Consider the following 17887-nt stretch of genomic DNA (forward strand, 5'->3'; position numbering starts at 1 on the left):
TATTTAATTAGAATTTTTTGTACACTTTTAGCAATAAAAGCATTAACAATTAAAACCAATGACCATTTTATATGTACAATAAGCACATTCATTTATAAGTTCCCTCTTTCTTCTACTTATAAGTGAAATCTTTAATGAGGGAAAAGCGTATTTTTGATGAAAATGCATATCTATTAAATAAATGTATTATCCAAGACAGTGTCAGATGTTTTGTGTGAGCTGCCACAAGAGGGCGCACTTGCACTATCTATGATTTCCCAAGTTGAAACGTGACTGAATGTGGCGTATTTCTGCCAGAGATTGCTTGGCATGCAGGCGTGGATGTTTTTACGTATGTAAGGCCACGTCATAACCGACTACAGAGTCGGTGTATGAATATGTTGGTCAGAGCATATCCGCAAAAAGTAAAGAGTGCTGGCAGCGGTGGGATTCGAACCCACGCCATCGAAATGACTGGAGCCTAAATCCAGCGCCTTAGACCACTCGGCCACGCTACCGTTACGTTGAACGGCGGTAAACTAAACTGAAATAACTACAACAGTGACGGACTTGTCCTAATGGTTAAAGTCTTGTTCTGCAAAGTCACTTGGAACTGTCCACTAAATGTAGTAGAGTAAAAAGATAAACTCCTTTGCTCCTTAGAGCGAAATAAAGTATATAAAGTAGCATGGCAATACTCAAGCAAAACACAAACCTTTGTTAAGAGCACAGTAACGTCAGTCACATTCACCACAGTCTAATGCTTCATATTGTAGAATATATGACAAGAATAATATATTTATATTAATCCTGTCATGAGGATACAAACTGTTGAGTTAGTTTGAAGAGAGAGGAATGCATGTGCTGTTGGGCAGACTGTGGCTAAAATATTGCCAGATTATACTCTATCTATCAAACTCCTCAAATGCCCTCGTTGGAGCATTTATCTTTATGCACCCTTTTATTGCAGCTGTTTTGTAATTGTTTGGTTGGTGTTTTTCTTCTGTATCAGCTTAGGCCATGCTGACCAAGCTAGCTGCTAGCTCTCTGAGGCTAATGTGTTGCTAATAGAAGATATTAACTCACTATTAGCTAGCTAGCATTCATTTCCTATTGGGACTCACTGCTAACACCTTGTTTCTCCCTGCCATGAGGGACAATGTAAATAATTTCCCAGTTCATCTATTCTTTCATGAACATGAACCCACTTTTTGTTTTCACAGTAAGTTTGGTCTCTCAGCCACAGACCTCTGTGCTGATTGCTTGGATGCTGTGTGCATGTTCTTGCCAAGACCTGTCCCTTTATGCATGCACGGTATGCAATCCCCTTGTTCGGAGGTTTAATGGATTTGGGGCGAGTTGAGTTCGAGATTTCAGTTATGTAAAATCTAATTATGAAAGGAGACAAAAGCCCCATTAATTTGCTGGACCACAGAGAGCACTGGGGGACAGAGGTCTTGAGGAATGAGGACTCCTCTGGATTCTGTAGGAGAGAAAATGCTTCACTGTTGCTGTTGTTCACTGCTTCGATTTGACTAAACACACTGCAGGACAGGTTGAAACATCTTTGCACATCATCTCTCTTGTTGTAGCACCTACAATTCAGCTTTTACATGCATGCACAAGTTGGTGCTTCAGACGTCTGGACTCAGAGAAGACACAACAGGCTCCTGCATCAACATTTTTACTAGTTAGTTGCAAGAAAAACATGTTAGTCTTCATGGAGGACACCTATGATCATACAGCGATGCCTTCTGCAGCAGCATAATTTCACAGCTTAAAACATTGCTAAATGCCTCTACTGCACTGTAGTCTAGTACATCAGAATTGTCCATTAAGCATCATACTTCTCATGATGGAGAGTGAAAGTGAAACAACAACCTCATGACACTATTTTAAATGATTTGCAGGTTTGTCAGGTTAGAAAAGTTTAACCAGTAACAGGTGAGAAGCTGAACATTTGATTTTTCCTGTATGTGGTTGAGTTCCCACAATAACTTAACCATGTTGATTTAGATTGAAAGGGTTATAAGAATAAACTGCTGTTGTTGTCTTTCTGTTTATGCTAACCTGGTCAACACAATTTCTGTTCCATATTAAGAGCCAGAAATGTCCAAGCCAGGTCAGACAATTTGAAGCAAAGGAAATCGTTTCTAAATGAGGGATCATTTCTTTTGTGCTTTCCATTAACCTCTGTATTTTTTTTTCAATCACCTGTGTCAGACAAAATATTAACAAACACAAAATAAGCACCTCAGTGTACACTGAACTTAGCTGGCCAATCTGCTCTGCACATTTAGCAACAAAGAAAAGAAATATAATTTATTTTTCTATAAATGTACAAAAAAAAAAAGAAAACTAAACAAAAAGAATAAATAAAATAATGTGATTCAGTCAAAAAAGACACTCATCAGAAGCTGTACACAGACATGAAAACAGAAAGCAAGACCATTAAGAACAGTTTTCCAGTGTCCACTGATATTTCTCTGGTGACATGCCAACGACCCCAAACTGCTGAACTATTGCCAACGTACAAAAACCAACTTACACTAGCCGTTAAGCTAATTATCATAAACTCCTGAGCCTTCAGTTATTCCTGCAGCTTTTCATCCTATTACAACATTCCAACATTTCTGTTTACACAAGTCCTACATAACAGCTATATCTCAAATCTTAACCACACACAAATATTCACCGTGAGCATTTCTCTCCCAACATTATATAAACACTGAATACTGTTGGACGTAGGCATAATACTTGCAGATCTAGAGGCCAAGCTACCCACTGAAATGTGCTTTTATTAGAGGACGAGCTGACCCGATCTGGCACAAATTTATCTAACTATAAATATCTCTTATTGAAGAACAACAATTCTTCAATATTAGTTTTATGTATATTTGTTGCTGAAATTTGGAATGCCTTCTTATTTCAAACAATAAAGCTGCGTTATATAACAAGTTTTATAACACTGCATTTTTTTGCTAAGGACGGAGTAAAAGGAACAGTGCTGACTAACAAAAAGCATAGGTGTGTCAACATGACAGGAGATAAGAGGATTGTAGCATGTGGCAGACAGTGGGGGAGTGTCCTTACTGCATCTGCACCCTCTGGGTAGAGCAAAGCAGCGAGTTCCTCCTGCCTGTGAAAGTCAAAAACGTCCCTGGATGATGAACGATACAATCATTTGGCAGAGTCCTGGGAATCACTGTCCTTGACAGGACGTCTGTTCTCGCTGAGGTCCTCTTTGGTCTTCTGGATGCAGGTGAAGATCTCGTTGAAGAGAGCCTTGTACTCGGGCTGCTGGCCGTCTTCCAGAACCACTGTCAGGTCAGACGGTGCAGATGAGCTGGACAGGCGGCGGCGGGTCCGGCTGCTCCCAAAGGGACTGTTGGAGGTCTGGACGGCTTTATGGCTGAGCTCGTCTGTTGCCTGCTGGCACCGCCGCAGCAGCTCGTCATATTTCACCTTGTTAACACAAACAGATTTTAGGGGAGTGCACACACTTTAACTGCTGTGTCAGTCCAGGAAAGCATTCTCAGACATAAATCTTAAGACTGAAAAGGTTCACATCCTGTAAAACAGAACGCTCCAATTAACTAAGAAAAAAACTTTTAAATGCTTCTTATACACAAATTGCACCAGATGAGCTATGAATACACCACCTGCAGTGCGCTGTACTGTGCATCCACCTCGTTGAGCAGAGAGATGCCCCTCTGTTTCACCGCCTCTGCTCGCCTTATACACAGCTGCTCGTGCCCACGGCGAATCTCGTCGGGGTTCATCGCTCTCAAAACACTGTCGCTGTTACACCTCTGGCGGCTGTATCTTCTCTGCTCCTCATCCTTTTCTACCTTCTCTTCCATCTCCTCATGGCCGGAGCTGGATCTTTCTTCTGAGGCAAAGAATACTGTATCAGGCAACAGCAGCTGGTCCGGTCTTCTGACACTAGTGGGAGTGGAGAGGACACAATATTTTGAGAAACTACGGCTGTTATGGGTGTGTACTTGTGCTGTATATCAAAACTTTTATCACAAAGTGTCGTCATAAAAAATGAAGCGAAAACAATTTGACAGTTTGAATCTAGTCCAGGCCTACCTGTTAGCACAGTCAGCGCGCCACAGAAGCCGCAGCTGCTCCACCTCGGCCTCCAGCTCCTTCTGCCTGGCCCGGCAGCCGTCCAGCAGGGCCAGCCGCTGCTCCAGGCCTCTGTTCTCCATGACTGTCAGCTCACTCTCCCGCTCTGCAGCCTCCCTGCGGCTCCTCTCCACAGCTATCTGGCTCTGAAGGGTCTGGACGGTGCGCTGGAGAGCCTGGTTCTCCTCCTCTGGGTCTTGGTGACCGTCTCGGCCAGAGAAAGAGCCCCGTGGTGACCAGAGTCCATCCATGTGCAGACTATCGTGGGCTAGATGCCTGAACCAGAAAAGGGCAATGTCAATAAATGTTTGAAAAAAAAAAATGACATTCAGGATATAAACAAAATTATATATTATATATGCAAAATAGTTGCATTAAAATGTAGTAATCTGCTGACTAAGGTGTAGCCAAGGGCATTATTTCCCACTTTTGATAAATCCCATCCCAGATGAGAGAAGCTCTGAATCACTTTCCATTTTTATCAAGCCCTTACAGCCATTAATCTTATTGCCCCTTTGCCCTGAGTTTCGCCTCTCAGGCAAATTGGAGTTTGCCTTTTCTTTTTCAGGAGGTCAGGAGGGCCACGTTCAGCCTCAACGGGAAACTACTAAAAAAAAGATAAATATAACTGCTCCACCTCCTCCACATGCTTTTCTTTGGGGTAAAAAAACAGAGAAAGACAACATTGTGTGTTTTTATTTACTTCCAGCTGATATCAGACTGTACTGTCAACATTGCTCCAAGAAGACCACATACACTGAAACTGACAAACCCACTCATGCGCATTAACAATATTTCAATATGTACAATAATGTGAATTCAACCATTGTCTGTTTCACTTATTATACTGTTTACTTATGCATCATATCTTGCATTTTTACCGATGCTTCTTACTACTGCGCTATCCCCTTTGCTGCTGTAAAAGGATTATCTTCTCTTGTCCTATTTTCAGGAAATATCCTCTAGTTTGTATTTTACCAGATTTTAGGAAAACTTGTTGTTGATGAACAAACACTAAGGAACACCTCTGCTCTCTCCAAAGCACAGCAAACACGCGACATGACAAGTAGCAAGCTAAAGCAACAGTAGTGTGCATGTATTAGCACACTGCTGACAATGGGGAGGATTAACTTCCTCCTCCTTTGGATTATGTCTAAAGGAGGAGGCCTGGTCTGGCTCTGGGTGACCTGTAGGTGTCCAGTCAGCTTACAAGGGGCTGAGACAGCAGAGCACAGAGGGTAAGAGAGGACCCGGCATTAGACAGGGGCTCTTATTATTAAGATGCTTTCAACCACCCTTCTTTTCGTTGGTCTCATGTAAGGGTGCAGGAACGACGGGGCACCGTACAGCAGGAGAATACCTGTCCTGGTGTAAGTCATACAGCTCTTTGAGACAGGACACACTCTGTGCTCCGAGGCTGCGGCGCTGCTCTGCCAGATCTCTCATGTTTCGCTCTGCGTGGGCAGCTTTTAGCTCCTCCACCTGAGTCTGCAGGTCCTCCATGTAAGTCTGAAGGCCTTCAATGGCTTCTGTTAGACTGAAGAGGAAAGAGGAGAAAGACAACTGTGACACCGAGCACTTAACCAAATATGCAGCATACATAGAATATTATCTTGGGTGAATAAGTGTGTAAAATACAATTTAAAGGACAAATTCATTGATAACTGGGAGACAGACCTATGGATCTTCTGCTGGGCCAGGCGGTTGTCCTGCACTAGTCTCTGGTTGCCTTGCTCCAGATCCCTGGCGGCCATGTCTAGCTGCTCATACACTTTGGCGTGCTGGTCGTTCATCTGACGCAGCAGGTCCACCTGCTTGGTCAGGTACTGATGAACAAGGGAGAGAAATGACAAAGGTTTAACTTAATGTTTGGGTTTTCTTTAGGTTTGTTATATGGTATCTTCATTTAATTACACGTATAGAGCTGAAATAATTAGTTGATTAATTGACTAGTCTGCAAAAATCAGGTACAAATGTTATATATTCCCTATCATCCTTAGAAGAGCGCCAATTAAAGCCCTGTTAAAGGACTCTTTACATTGTGATGGAGAAAGAAATCAATGCAACCAGTTTATCTAATGCAGCAGCACAGCCATGTATCACACGTTGGTGGCAAAACCAGTGGTGGACTGCGTGAGGACGAGGGTCAGTGAGATATATGAGGATTGCCATATCAACCTGGATAAATCCTCGAGCCACCGGCCCTCTCAATAACGTAAACACATTAAGGCTCTTATCTTTAGTGAGCTGCTGCGTGCCATGTCCTCCAGCTCAAATAGATAAGCACTGTCTGCACATGCCAAAATTAAACATCTGAGCAGTGAAATATAAGTCCCAATTGTGTATAAGCTTTACCTAAAAACCCACAAGTAAACCAAAATCTATGCTCTGCTGTGTTAAAGTCAGCTGGCATAACAGCCAAAATATTTATGAGAGTTTGGTAATCTAGTACTTTTTTAGGGCATATATGAATAAGAAATATTTTGTAGATTAAGAGCAAAACCAAAACTTTAATTAAGATCTTGGTTACTTGAACAACGTCCTAGTAAACAGTGGAAGGAGGCAAAACACTGGTGAAAGTTTTTCTATATTTACAGACGTACAGCCTGCCAAGAGGACACACCGTGCCAAATGCTCACTAGGTCAGACTGGTCAGGATTAGCTTTTACTCCATCCTGTTTAAAGCTGAGAGGCTTTCCCTTCCAGTGAAAGAGCTTTTCAGATCCCTCAACATGGACTTTCCTCAATGACTTATCTCCCCTTGTAGTCTCATTCATCGAAAATCACCACAATTGTGCAGCAATTATATGGACTGACTAGCCGGTATAAACATGTGTTTTGCATGGTGAAATGTCTGGCTCTCTCAGACGCACGTTGTCCTCAGAGAGAGCTTAGCGCCCCTGGAGCCTCAAGAACTTCGCTCCTCTCTAACATTTCGCACCTCAATCTCCTGCAGCTGCTCCTGGTTGGTGGAGTACATCTGCTGCAGGGCCTGCTCCAGCTCGTGGTTCCTGTCGAGGAGGGTTTTTCCCAGCTCTGCTGCCAAATGGAGATCTGTCAAAACACACGAAAACATGTAAACACAAGATACGAGACAGTTTCAATGCCCAAACACAGGCAAGGGACAGAACTCGCTAAGGGTACACACACACACACACACACACACACACACACACACACACACACACACACACACACACACACACACACACACACACACACACACACGTCATTGTCTCACACTGTTGGTATCTGTTGAATCACAGAGGAATCTGAGGCCTGCCTTGGGATCTCCTTGTGACCCTTTCTAATGCTAAATTCTTCTCACACTGCTGACTAGTCCTCTGAGGTGAAGTGATGGATGTCACAAACATATCTATCATGCAGATTGCTTCAAATCCCATCCTAAATCTGCAAACAGGCAGGGCAGTTTCACTTTTATTCAGCTCCACAGTGGAATGCTACAGGAAGTCTTTCCTGCTGGCTGCCATCACTCTGCATAACGAGCTGCCTTTCTATCAGGACCGCGGCTCCTAAGATTTTCTTTTTTTTTTCCTACAACCAGGACTTGGTCATCTAGTTGTTCATTTCATTAGGGCTGCAACTAACGGCTCTCTTCATTATTGATCAACATGCCGCATTTTTTAAATGTCACAAAAATAGCAAAGAATGGCCAGCATGATTCCAGGCTGATGTTTTCCAAGTTCCTTTTTTTAACGTCCCACAAGCCAAAACCCAAACATATTCCATTTATTTTCATATGTGCCAAATATGGGAATCAAATCCTCACTCTTAAGAGCGAATGTGATTTCACTTGTATAATTTAACTGCTGTTAATCTTTCCAATGCTGTTCTCTCGCACTGATGTGACCTTCTAGATAATCACTAATCTCTTTCTTCTCTCATAGCCCTGTACTATAACAACTCTGTGTGTTAGTATATACACAATGTATATTAAATGTAATAATGCTTAAATTTTAATACACAGTTTGCAAGAACTGGACCTTGCCATACAGCCCATATAATTATGTGTGGTATACTACTGTGACCCATAATTGTACACTATATCTTCAACAGATATTAGAGATTCTAGTTTATGTTCTTCTCAAGTTTATTTTTTATCCTAGTTTTTGCTTATTGTTAACAGCCTTATCTATTTCTTACTTCCCTTATTTTTTCATGATTTATGTGACTTTTATCATGGACATAATTAAAGGTGCATCTGTCTCTTTATCTCAAACCAGCACAAACATGCCTGAAAAGCAAGTACATCAGAAGCAATACGATTGTTTATTAACATAAATCGATAATGGAATAGCTCACAGTGATATTATTCTAGTCTATGGAGTAATAACATCGCAGCCCACACAGTCAGACGGAGTTTAGGGTGCGACCACAGAGCCGAGCAGCTCTTACCGTGCTCCAGGTCCTGCGGGTCGTACCAAGGCTCTCCATTCTTGTCAAACTCTTCCTCCAAAATCATGTCAGTCAACATTTTCCCGCCGCAGGCCGAGCGAGGACTCCACCTGACAGAAACCTGTTCCACAGGTGTGTTTATTCAGCCGCCCGAGGTCGTCCGCGGGTTCCCTCCCTGTGTGGAGAAACGTCAACTACATCCTCCCGGTGTCGTTAAGTCTGTTGTCTACAGCAACGTGGCAAATCGCTATACACATCCGGTAGGTGGCATAAACAGCATTGACTGCGACCATAGAAAATAACTTTTACACTTTAACACTACTTTAAGGGAATATTCAACTTCGCTTTTAATATTATTTATAGTCTGACTTCGACAAGAGAGAGTTTCATATTTTTAAAAACTGTTTTTGTTGGCGCAACTTCCTGCTCCCGATGACAGCCATTTTTGCCAACGAATCGTGACTCAAGAAAAGGAACCAAATAACTCCTCTGGCCAATCAGATGTTTGTTTGTTATTTTAAGCCCCGCCCCACCCGGAAGGCACAGAAATCGAGTTTCGCTTAGTTGGGAAACCTACCTATTATTAAGTTATGATGGTTTAGCGTCTGTGTTCGTGTGCAGTTTATAGAGATTAAGTCGGGTAGAGATGCTGTTAATATGACACAGCTTCAGGAAACAGTGCGGGAAGTGTGGACATTATGAAAATGAGACAGGTGGAACAAGAACAAGCACAGTACTGAACGCTTTTTGTCCCTGGATTATTGACCAATTTCACTATTTATGCTTGTAGCAGTAATGTTGAGCAACGCTGAAAGATAACCGCGTAAAACAGCAAGAAACAGCATTTCCTCGTTCCGGATGGTTTGGCCGACAGGTAAACTTGGTCATAAAATTGCGTGACCTGCCATGACCATGGACGCTGCTCCAGGTGTGCACAACGAAAGAATGAATATAGGCCGACGTCTGATCAGTTTTGGGGTCAATCCTGCAGCTCTGGCTTATGCCATGACTACGCTGGGATCTGGCATGATAAACAACATTTTCAGCTTCTACTATGTGAAACTCTTCATCAATAAGTACAAGATATCAGAGGGAGCTTTCCACCAATCACAGGTGAGGGTATTATGTTGTCATATTGATGTTCTTTGATTGCAAGTGCGTATCAATACGTGTGGAAAAACACTGGTGTAGTCAAGCATACAAGTGAGAAATTTAAGTGATGCCTTATTGATTAAGTTGTTTGCTGTTTTTTTTTTTTTTTGCTATTGATTGATTTCTTAAGTGAATAAAAAGTTCAGGGTGATGTCTTCATATATCTTGCTTCCTGTCCAAAACCTAAAGATACCCAATTCATGATCATGTAAATCAGACAAAAGCAGCAAATCCTCACGTTTGAGATTCTGGAACTAGCATGTTTGTCATTTTTGCCTGATCAGTTAAATAATAAATCGATTATCAATTTAGTTGTCTATTTTTAATGATTAATCCTGTCTCCACAGGTGGTGTACATGGTGTGGAATGCAGTCAATGACCCTCTCTTTGGCTACCTGCAAGACAATTCGCGGGTGCCCTGCTGCTCTCAGCGGCGCCTCTCCATCCTGTATGGTGCTCCCCTCTACTCGCTGACTTTTCTTATAGCCTGGTTCCCATGGCGGTCCTACGCCCCCGGTGACTGGTTGAGCGGCTTACACTTGATGGTGGCGCTGTGTGCTTTTGACGGCATGCTGACTTTTGTGCTGCTGGCACAATGTGCGCTGTTTGCAGAGATTTCCAGCCACCATCAGAGCCGGCTGAGACTTGTAAAGTACAGCCAGGTAGGGACTTTGGATACAGAACACTGCCTCCATCTTTCTAAGCTAACAGGGTAACTGTCCATCCTTCTCCCTTTTGTTTCCCCAGGTTGCCTCTCTCATTGGCTCCTCCAGCGTCCTCTTCTGTGGTGTGCTGTCCAACAACATGGAGGACTTTGCAGCCTTCCAAGCCTTCACAGTGTTCATCGCCATCCTGAGCTGTGGCAGCATGCTCTACACAGGCTACCACAGCGAGAGCCGCTTTGATAACAAAGGGTCTGAATCAGATGCTCTGTGCTCTGCTGACCAGACTTCTCATCAAGCCTCATTTTCCTTCTCCATGTTAAGAGCATTGATGTGGCAGATCCTGACCAACAGGGACTTCCAGCATTTTGTGCTCATGAACTTCTGCCAGGTTTTCATGTTAGCTTTCTTTAATAATTTTACCATGATATTTGCTGAGCACCTGATTCCCCCAGATGTGCTTCCATCTCTGGCCAAGAGCATCATGTACGGAGCGGGATTCATCTGTCCACAGGTATCGTCCCTCAGTGGCTATAGGGATAAAAGGATAAATGGGAGCTGGTACATAATGAGCTGACAAACCCTTCATTTGCTTTTTAATCTGTCCTTTTGTCCTCGCCTTACTTCAAAGGACTATGCTCACACTTTTGCATGGCTTAGTCTGTCAAAGTCACACATCCTTCACTTGACTTTTTTTAAACCCTATCATACGTTTTCAGAATGTTTTCCTCCCTTCCAGGAAGTCATTTTTGGCAGTACTGTATGAGCACCAGCCTCAATTTTGATTTATTGTTTAAAACTCTGCAATATTGGTGCAACTGTTACATCCTAGACATGAGAACTGAATGATCATAAACACCACCACATTGTCTGCTTATAGTTAATATTAAGGCTTTCTGTTACTTACAACATAGTTCATGAATACAAGGGATGCAATGATCCAATACTGATTTTGGATATTGGTCCAAACTGACTGGAAAAGCAGGATTGGGTATCTGGCACGATGGCAGTCTCTTCCACAGCAGTGAGACACACAGCCTGTTGATTAAACACTGGTGTCGATCGATGCTCGGTATCAGATGGGAACTGAAAAAAAGTGCATCCCCAATGAATACAGAGCCCACAGCCCACTGTCAGAGCGCCGTACAAGCGCCTGAAGGCACCAACAAGAAAATGCTTTCCAACACTTGATGGGTTACTTTATGATAAGCTACTTTGTATTTATGTGTTGTTCCTGACCCCTTGTCTCCACCCCAGCTGTTAGTATTGAGCTGTCAGAGTCTCCTCCGTGATCTCGGCTACTACAGGATCATCCTCTTCACCTTCTACCTCGAGGCTGCAATGGCAGCTGTGATGCTAGTGCTCGGTCCTCAGCACTACTATATCCTGGCATTTTTCCTCACTGTTAACATGTAAGAGGTTGAAAAAGGTCCAACATTCTTCCATTTGTAAAATAAATTCATGATATAGAATTATTTAGATATGTCCCTTATCTTCTGTGCAGGGTCATAATCCAAGCAGCCTTCAGCCTGTTTGGTTTGCCTTTGGCCGACATCATTGACACAGATCTGCAGAAGTACAAGCGCAGGTAACAAAATGCAAATAATATGCAATAGCAAATGTACAAATGTATCTCATGAAGCAATTTTCTATTGTTTTCTTTTTTAATTTCTAATCAAATTCATGTTATTTGACCGGTGATTTAATATTTGCATTATGTTTTCTTCTGCCTCCTGCCCCCTTCTATAGTTCCCCCCTCTCCTCCATGGTGTTTGGGACGAACGCTCTGTTCACTAAGCCGGCTCAGTCTCTGGCCCCTATGATAGTGCTTAATATCCTCAACCAGTTTGGATATGAACAGCTGAAGGATGCAGGAAGGGACTCAGATCCAAGGTATCAAGAGTTTCTTGTTTCTTCTTGACTGGCAGCAGTCAATTCAGCATGAATAAAGAATAAGTGTTGCCATCCTTGCTAGCAGCTGTTGTGCATGTAAATCATACAACTACTGCCTACATGTGCACGAGGAAAACAAACACTGGTACACGCATGCCCAATGTACGTGAATGGTCATGTGATGTGTGTTTTCAGACATGTTCGTCTGCACAGAGATTATTTCTGATGCAGCGCTAAAACAGTGGTCTGGACTGAGATTGTTTTTGTTTTAAAACTGTGTTTTGTAGTTCACTTCCAATGAAAGTGGCAGAGAACAAAATCCACGTCTACACTGTGAGCAACAGTGTAGTCCACATGAAGTTCTTATGAAGCGTCGACTGCCTTCGTTAAATGAGCCGAGTATTTTCCAAAGTTAAAAATGGCAACGTTTTGTGCTCATACAGAAATCATTTAGTTCACACACAACTTTAAAAGCTCAGAAAGTTTGAACTAGCAGCTGATGACCTTTTCTCATTAACTTCAACTGAACAAATGTCAATGATTAAGAGACGACTGCCTTTTATTTCAAAGGTCACCGGTAATATAATTTCATGAATTCAGAGCCGGTGAAATATTTGCTTTGGAGTCAAATATTTGACCTGTTGAGTACCAGCTGAAAAAGTTCACAAGATATGATGATATAACTTTCATTTTAAAAACATTTAGAAACACATTTCACTTTAAACAATCTACCTAACATGCTCAGTTTTACGCATCTGCTGCTTTCTTATACCTTCGCTGTCATGGTGACATTAATGCCGGAAAGAAGACAGTCAACACACATTTACAGTTTGAAATGGTTGCAATAACAGTGTCATAACAAAAATCCTCCTTGTTTCCAGCGCCTTGGAGAGCCTCCTCACCGTCATGTTCTACTTGGTGTGTCTGGTGCCCATGTGCATCGCTTCTCTGCAGGTCCTGACTTGGAGGCGGTTTTCCATACGTAGCAGTCACACTGTTGACGCAAAGTATGTTGACAGCTAACTTCTATATTTTCAGCATTCAAAGGAAGCTGGTTGGTATTCCTTTAACTGGGAAATTGTTTATTCCTAAGTAAGGGATTATGTGGAAAGTAGTGAGTAAATGACTGTATATTTGAGAGAATCCAGGGTTATACTGATGCAGTTTATGAATACATAGCAGAGTGTGGCATACAAAGGAGATTTGGGTTATTGATGACCATTTGTTTGATCACATATCGACTTTCCTACAAATACTTAATCTAAAGGCCTACTGATGAGTCCATATCTTGACCTTTAGTTACTTAAAAACTGGATATCTGGACCAAACATAGGAGGAATGATGAGACTTTGTTAAATGTCAGACACTTTGTCCAGTCACTGACCTCAGCAGCTAATTAGCAGGAACATACTGTATGATGGCTGTGCCCTGCAAAAAAAGGGCAGATTCCTCAGAAAGCATGTGAAAAATACTGTGTTGTTCCTAATAAAGGAGCTGTACTTGTGTTAACATTGACACTGAATGTAAATGAGAATGATGTGACAGAAATTGGGACTGTTGAGCTGATGCAGTCAGCTGAAATGGAAGTGATATGGAGGTTGCTGCTTAGCCACACCGTATGATATAAGGAAGTTAGGTCCAAAAATGTAAAGAATATGACATCAAGCTCTTTCACATTCCAGGCTTGGTTGTGGTTGTGTGATTAATGGCATTGTCATATTTTAATATACCCAAAGAAGACATTACAGCTGAGATCTGTAGTGATTTTTTAGTCAATGTGTCCTTCTGTTATCTGCATCTGTTGTGTGGATAATTGAAATCTAATTTTAACACTTAAGTAAGTACGCACCGGAAGAAACAAGATGACTTGATTTCACTTTATTATCACAGTGTTTTTCTGAAACCTGTCTTGCGCACACAAGACGTACACCATACCACATACATAACAAACCACAACATTTAACCAAATGATTAAACGAAACACATTTCATCCATCATCTTCGCTGCAAACATGAGCAGAATTTCAAATACCAGCTTTAACTCCAGCCGCGCTCCAGCGTGCAGTCATTCTGACGTGCGCCTGCATCTGTGGGGCCTCATACAGACTTTTATTTGAAAGTTCATACCACAACTTCTACTGGGTGAATAATGCATACAGACAAACACTGAGACTTCATAGGTGATATATAAGTACATTCTAATGTTATCTGACTAGATTCTTCGCAGTGAGCAAATGTGTATGGACGTCATTGTGCAGAATATGACACAGCAAGATGACTCAGACACGTCAGGTTATGAAATGTGCTTTCCTCTGAGTTTATTGATGATTTTTCAGAGCCAAACACACTCCCAACACCAAAAATGCAATCCTTGCTTTCTTAATTTAACCTTGTCTAATGTAAGATGTACTGTTTGTAAAGTGATCTCCAATGTGCCTTTTTTTTTTTTTTGTCATTGCATTGTTTATTACATCCGAATGTGAAAGATTCTGCTTGGTTTTTGATTAAAAATGCCTTTCAGATCAGCACAAGAACATGGGCAATAATAAGATAATCATAAATCATATTATCGAAACGTGACCTTGAATTCTCTGAAGAGGACTGACGTCTTCTTCTAACGGCTTCATTCGCACTGTTGCACACTTGCTCTTCCGACTTCCACTGTCGTTAGTGAACTGCGTGATCTGCGTGTGCTGAAAATGTAAAATATGTGTGCTACTTTTTACTCTGTATTCCTGAAAGTACATTTCACCAATTGTTCTATCAGAACGGCTTACTTCTCTAAACATATGGAAGAAATGAGACTGAAGAATTAAAATCATGTGCCTTTGTCTTTGAATTGAATTGGATTTTCTTATTTTTCTTCCCTGAACACTGCTCGTGTTTAGAAAATACTGAAATGGTTGAAGGTGCTCTAATAGTGATTACAGTCAGCAGAAAGTAGGTAAAACTACGGCTAGAGGGCTGTTGGCCCTTCTGTCACTGCTAAAACTGAACAACTGTATCTATAAAAGGAACAGTGACTCACGACCTTTGCTGTGGTTCATGAGAAAAGGCGAGCAGGCACACAGCTACCCTGCAGCCTCCGTTGATTTCCTCGGTCACACAACTGCGTCATCCGTCAGGTGTTTCATTGCTCTGGAATTTCCTCTCCGGCAGGATAATGGAGGTCTTTTCTCATCCTTGAACGACACTTAGACGTTTTGATAGATGTCATCGGTTGAGATGTTGAGGTCAGTGCCTGCAGCCTGCAATGAGATTAAATTTCTTATAAAAATGATGGTAAAATAGCAAACGTTCATATTGGTGGGAAACTACCTGTTGCAACGCAAGCTGTGCAGAAGTTTTCGTGCTTGCTCAATCTGTTGACTACAGCTAAGATGCTGCAATGAGATTTACCTCAGCTTGAGAACGGTTTCTGCTCGCAGTTTGTTTCTGTTTCTCCACATTCCTTCTGCTGTACATCTCTTGGAGCACATCACGGAATTGTTTTTTTTTAGTTGAGTTATCCTGTTTGGAAAGTTGAGAAGAAATTGATCATAAAACTGTGTATTCAATTTACAAGAAAAGCTGGTGAACAGCCGCTTTGTCTTTGGTGGTGTCGTAATTGATAGAGACAAAGGTTTCTGTTCCTCTTTTTGCTTCTTTTGCCTTTCCCCCTCATTTGATAAACACGTCAAGCAGGAGTTAAATTAGAAAATCAGACGCTTATCTACACACCCTGTCAGTTTTGCGCATCCTTCTGCAGACACTGATATTGCAGCCGCACTAGAACAAAGATGAGACAGGTACATTTCACATGAGTGCATTTTCAGTCTTGTTTGTATGAGTGGATCTCAACACATGACATTACCGTAGATCTGTTATTTACCTTCTTTACAATAAGTGTCGTGACTGCCAAGCTGTAGATGGCCAAGAGGACAAAAAACAACCAGAGAAGAATGTTCCTCACCATTATTTTAACTTTTTCTGGAAAGAAAAGAAAAGCTGTACATCCCAGTTCATCTTAACACATCCAAACATCAGTGACTGACCTTTAAAAGCAGTTTTCTGTCTTACCCCTCACGACAAGCGTTGTACCCAACCCTACATGCTGCGCGCCACGTGCTGGGTCTCCATGCGATACTGCAGCACAGAGGTAGATCCCGCTGTCATTAGTATGAAGTGACTTGATGTGTAAAGAGGCTCCGTCCAGCCTGTACTTGTGAGGATTGTCCAGCGGCTGTATGCGAAAATGGGAGTTCTCTTTGAAAGAAAACCACTCATACTGCCAGCCTGCGGACGAACAATGCGAACTGACGGTACAAGAGAGGACGGCACTTTGTCCTGTTTTCCGCCAGATCACCTTGTTCGGCTGCGATAAGCAGCTCTCTGGAATGACAGACAGACAAATTTAACAGATTTGGTATCTTTCAGCCCATAATGTGTCAGAGAAATCACTGAGCGACTGTTGAACGGAAGCTGTAATTACTAATGCGGAGCAATGATTTGAAAGTATTACTTCCTAAAGGAATAATATACACAATGCTATAAAACACATAACAAAGACATACCTGTTGCAGGCAGGTAGGTGAACAGGAGAGAAAACCAAAATAACTGCTCCATGTCTGTAGCTTGACAGCTTGTGAGTGATCTCATTATTCTTTTCATGAGGCTGTGGCTGACAACATGGGAAGTGGGTATATTATTGCACTTCCTCAACACTTAGTTCCTACTTATTTTCCTGTCCTTTGCAGCTGAATGGCGACACTGTGGGCTTTCCAGAAACATGAGGCATTTCGATGTGTTTAGTGTAAGTAACATAACATGATGACATTCGTAATATCAAGTGTAAATAGATTTAGTTGTTACAAATAATGGGGGGTCACAGATAAGAGTTTGTGTCACAGTAAATGGGAAACCGCAAAAGGCCCATCAGCCTGTTATTGCCTAATATGAACAGCATATCTGAAAATAAAGGAACAACCATCAACTGTGTAAAATGTTAAATTCAGTGAGACAGTGTTTTCGTCATGGCCACATTAACCTGCATTAATCCTCTTCTGAGGATTACTGTACATATTTGTATATGTTGTATACGATAACAGAAGATCGCTGAACATTATCTACTCTTGCACGAGAGCATTAATTGATGCCGTTATCGTATTTCTTATCTACCTTTCTGAGTGTCCTTTCGTTGTTAGTTTGGCAGTTGATGTGACTTGGCTGCTGTTGGAGAACAGGGGTGGACTCAGGCTGTCTGAAGGGCAGGAGCAAAAAAAAAAATCTAAAGGGCACCAGTGCACAGGAAGTTGTGATGCAGTTATGGTGAAACAACTTCAAATCCTGGTTTAGATTAAAATTGTTCTAACATGTAAGCCACACTAGAGGGAATCCTGCTGGGCACTTTGTCATGCTTTTTTTTTTTTTAACATGGAGCCTCTGAGTCCACTAGTGCTGGAGAGTAACTCAGTACATTTACACTATATTACACTATACGTGTAATGGAAGTAAGTGTGTTACTTCTGTACTTAAAGGCCATACACACACACTGAGCGCCCTCTTCTGAGGACTGTGTGGGCAGCTACAGTCTCGGTTTGACTGACATCTCTCTGACCCCTTCATTAGTTGTGTTGTTCTTGTTGGGATGGGTAATTCGGATGACTTTTAGCA

The 17887-nt window shown here is 41.9% G+C and overlaps 3 protein-coding genes and 1 non-coding gene across 4 annotated transcripts; 1 reads left to right on the forward strand and 3 right to left on the reverse strand.

Moving 5' to 3' along the window:
* Positions 1 to 415: 415 nt before the first annotated feature.
* trnal-uag (transfer RNA leucine (anticodon UAG)) lies at positions 416 to 497 on the reverse strand. The gene has a single exon. It is a non-coding gene; the product is annotated as a tRNA-Leu (tRNA).
* Positions 498 to 1647: 1150 nt separating this feature from the next.
* On the reverse strand, positions 1648 to 8832 carry cdr2a (cerebellar degeneration-related protein 2a). Its single transcript, XM_070981974.1, has 7 exons — positions 8530 to 8832; positions 7055 to 7167; positions 5791 to 5939; positions 5474 to 5650; positions 4075 to 4389; positions 3642 to 3924; positions 1648 to 3444 (listed from the first exon to the last, which is right to left on the reverse strand). Exons 1-7 carry the CDS (start codon positions 8606 to 8608, stop codon positions 3160 to 3162), a joined length of 1401 nt encoding a protein of 466 aa, XP_070838075.1. The 5' UTR covers positions 8609 to 8832; the 3' UTR covers positions 1648 to 3159.
* Positions 8833 to 9043: 211 nt separating this feature from the next.
* On the forward strand, positions 9044 to 15079 carry mfsd13al (major facilitator superfamily domain containing 13a-like). The gene is made up of 7 exons (XM_070982093.1): positions 9044 to 9642; positions 10029 to 10343; positions 10429 to 10857; positions 11601 to 11755; positions 11848 to 11931; positions 12093 to 12236; positions 13118 to 15079. Exons 1-7 carry the CDS (start codon positions 9436 to 9438, stop codon positions 13257 to 13259), a joined length of 1476 nt encoding a protein of 491 aa, XP_070838194.1. The 5' UTR covers positions 9044 to 9435; the 3' UTR covers positions 13260 to 15079.
* A 41-nt stretch (positions 15080 to 15120) lies between these two features.
* LOC139344143 (immunoglobulin superfamily member 6) lies at positions 15121 to 16885 on the reverse strand. Its single transcript, XM_070982094.1, has 6 exons — positions 16789 to 16885; positions 16295 to 16606; positions 16107 to 16204; positions 15956 to 16003; positions 15635 to 15745; positions 15121 to 15483 (listed from the first exon to the last, which is right to left on the reverse strand). Exons 1-6 carry the CDS (start codon positions 16883 to 16885, stop codon positions 15430 to 15432), a joined length of 720 nt encoding a protein of 239 aa, XP_070838195.1. The 3' UTR covers positions 15121 to 15429.
* Positions 16886 to 17887: the final 1002 nt, after the last annotated feature.

Source organism: Chaetodon trifascialis, chromosome 15 (assembly GCF_039877785.1).
Source record: "Chaetodon trifascialis isolate fChaTrf1 chromosome 15, fChaTrf1.hap1, whole genome shotgun sequence".
Taxonomy (NCBI): Eukaryota; Metazoa; Chordata; class Actinopteri; order Chaetodontiformes; family Chaetodontidae; genus Chaetodon; species Chaetodon trifascialis.

Bases quoted from the DNA above. Each gene is read 5' to 3' on its own strand.
- cdr2a (XM_070981974.1), bottom strand. From the start codon at position 8,608: ATGTTGACTGACATGATTTTGGAGGAAGAGTTTGACAAGAATGGAGAG. The intron at 5,651-5,790 runs GTCTGTCTCCCA...TTTCCTCTTCAG, and splicing joins GCCCAGCAGAAGATCCATAG to TCTAACAGAAGCCATTGAAG. The intron at 3,445-3,641 runs GTGGTGTATTCA...TGTGTTAACAAG, and splicing joins CACAGTACAGCGCACTGCAG to GTGAAATATGACGAGCTGCT.
- mfsd13al (XM_070982093.1), top strand. From the start codon at position 9,436: ATGACCATGGACGCTGCTCCAGGTGTGCACAACGAAAGAATGAATATA. The intron at 10,344-10,428 runs GTAGGGACTTTG...TTGTTTCCCCAG, and splicing joins GACTTGTAAAGTACAGCCAG to GTTGCCTCTCTCATTGGCTC. The intron at 11,932-12,092 runs GTAACAAAATGC...CCCCTTCTATAG, and splicing joins CTGCAGAAGTACAAGCGCAG to TTCCCCCCTCTCCTCCATGG.
- LOC139344143 (XM_070982094.1), bottom strand. From the start codon at position 16,885: ATGAAAAGAATAATGAGATCACTCACAAGCTGTCAAGCTACAGACATG. The intron at 16,205-16,294 runs GTAAGACAGAAA...TTTTCTTTCCAG, and splicing joins TACAACGCTTGTCGTGAGGG to AAAAAGTTAAAATAATGGTG. The intron at 15,746-15,955 runs GTGTGTAGATAA...CTTTCCAAACAG, and splicing joins GGATGCGCAAAACTGACAGG to GATAACTCAACTAAAAAAAA.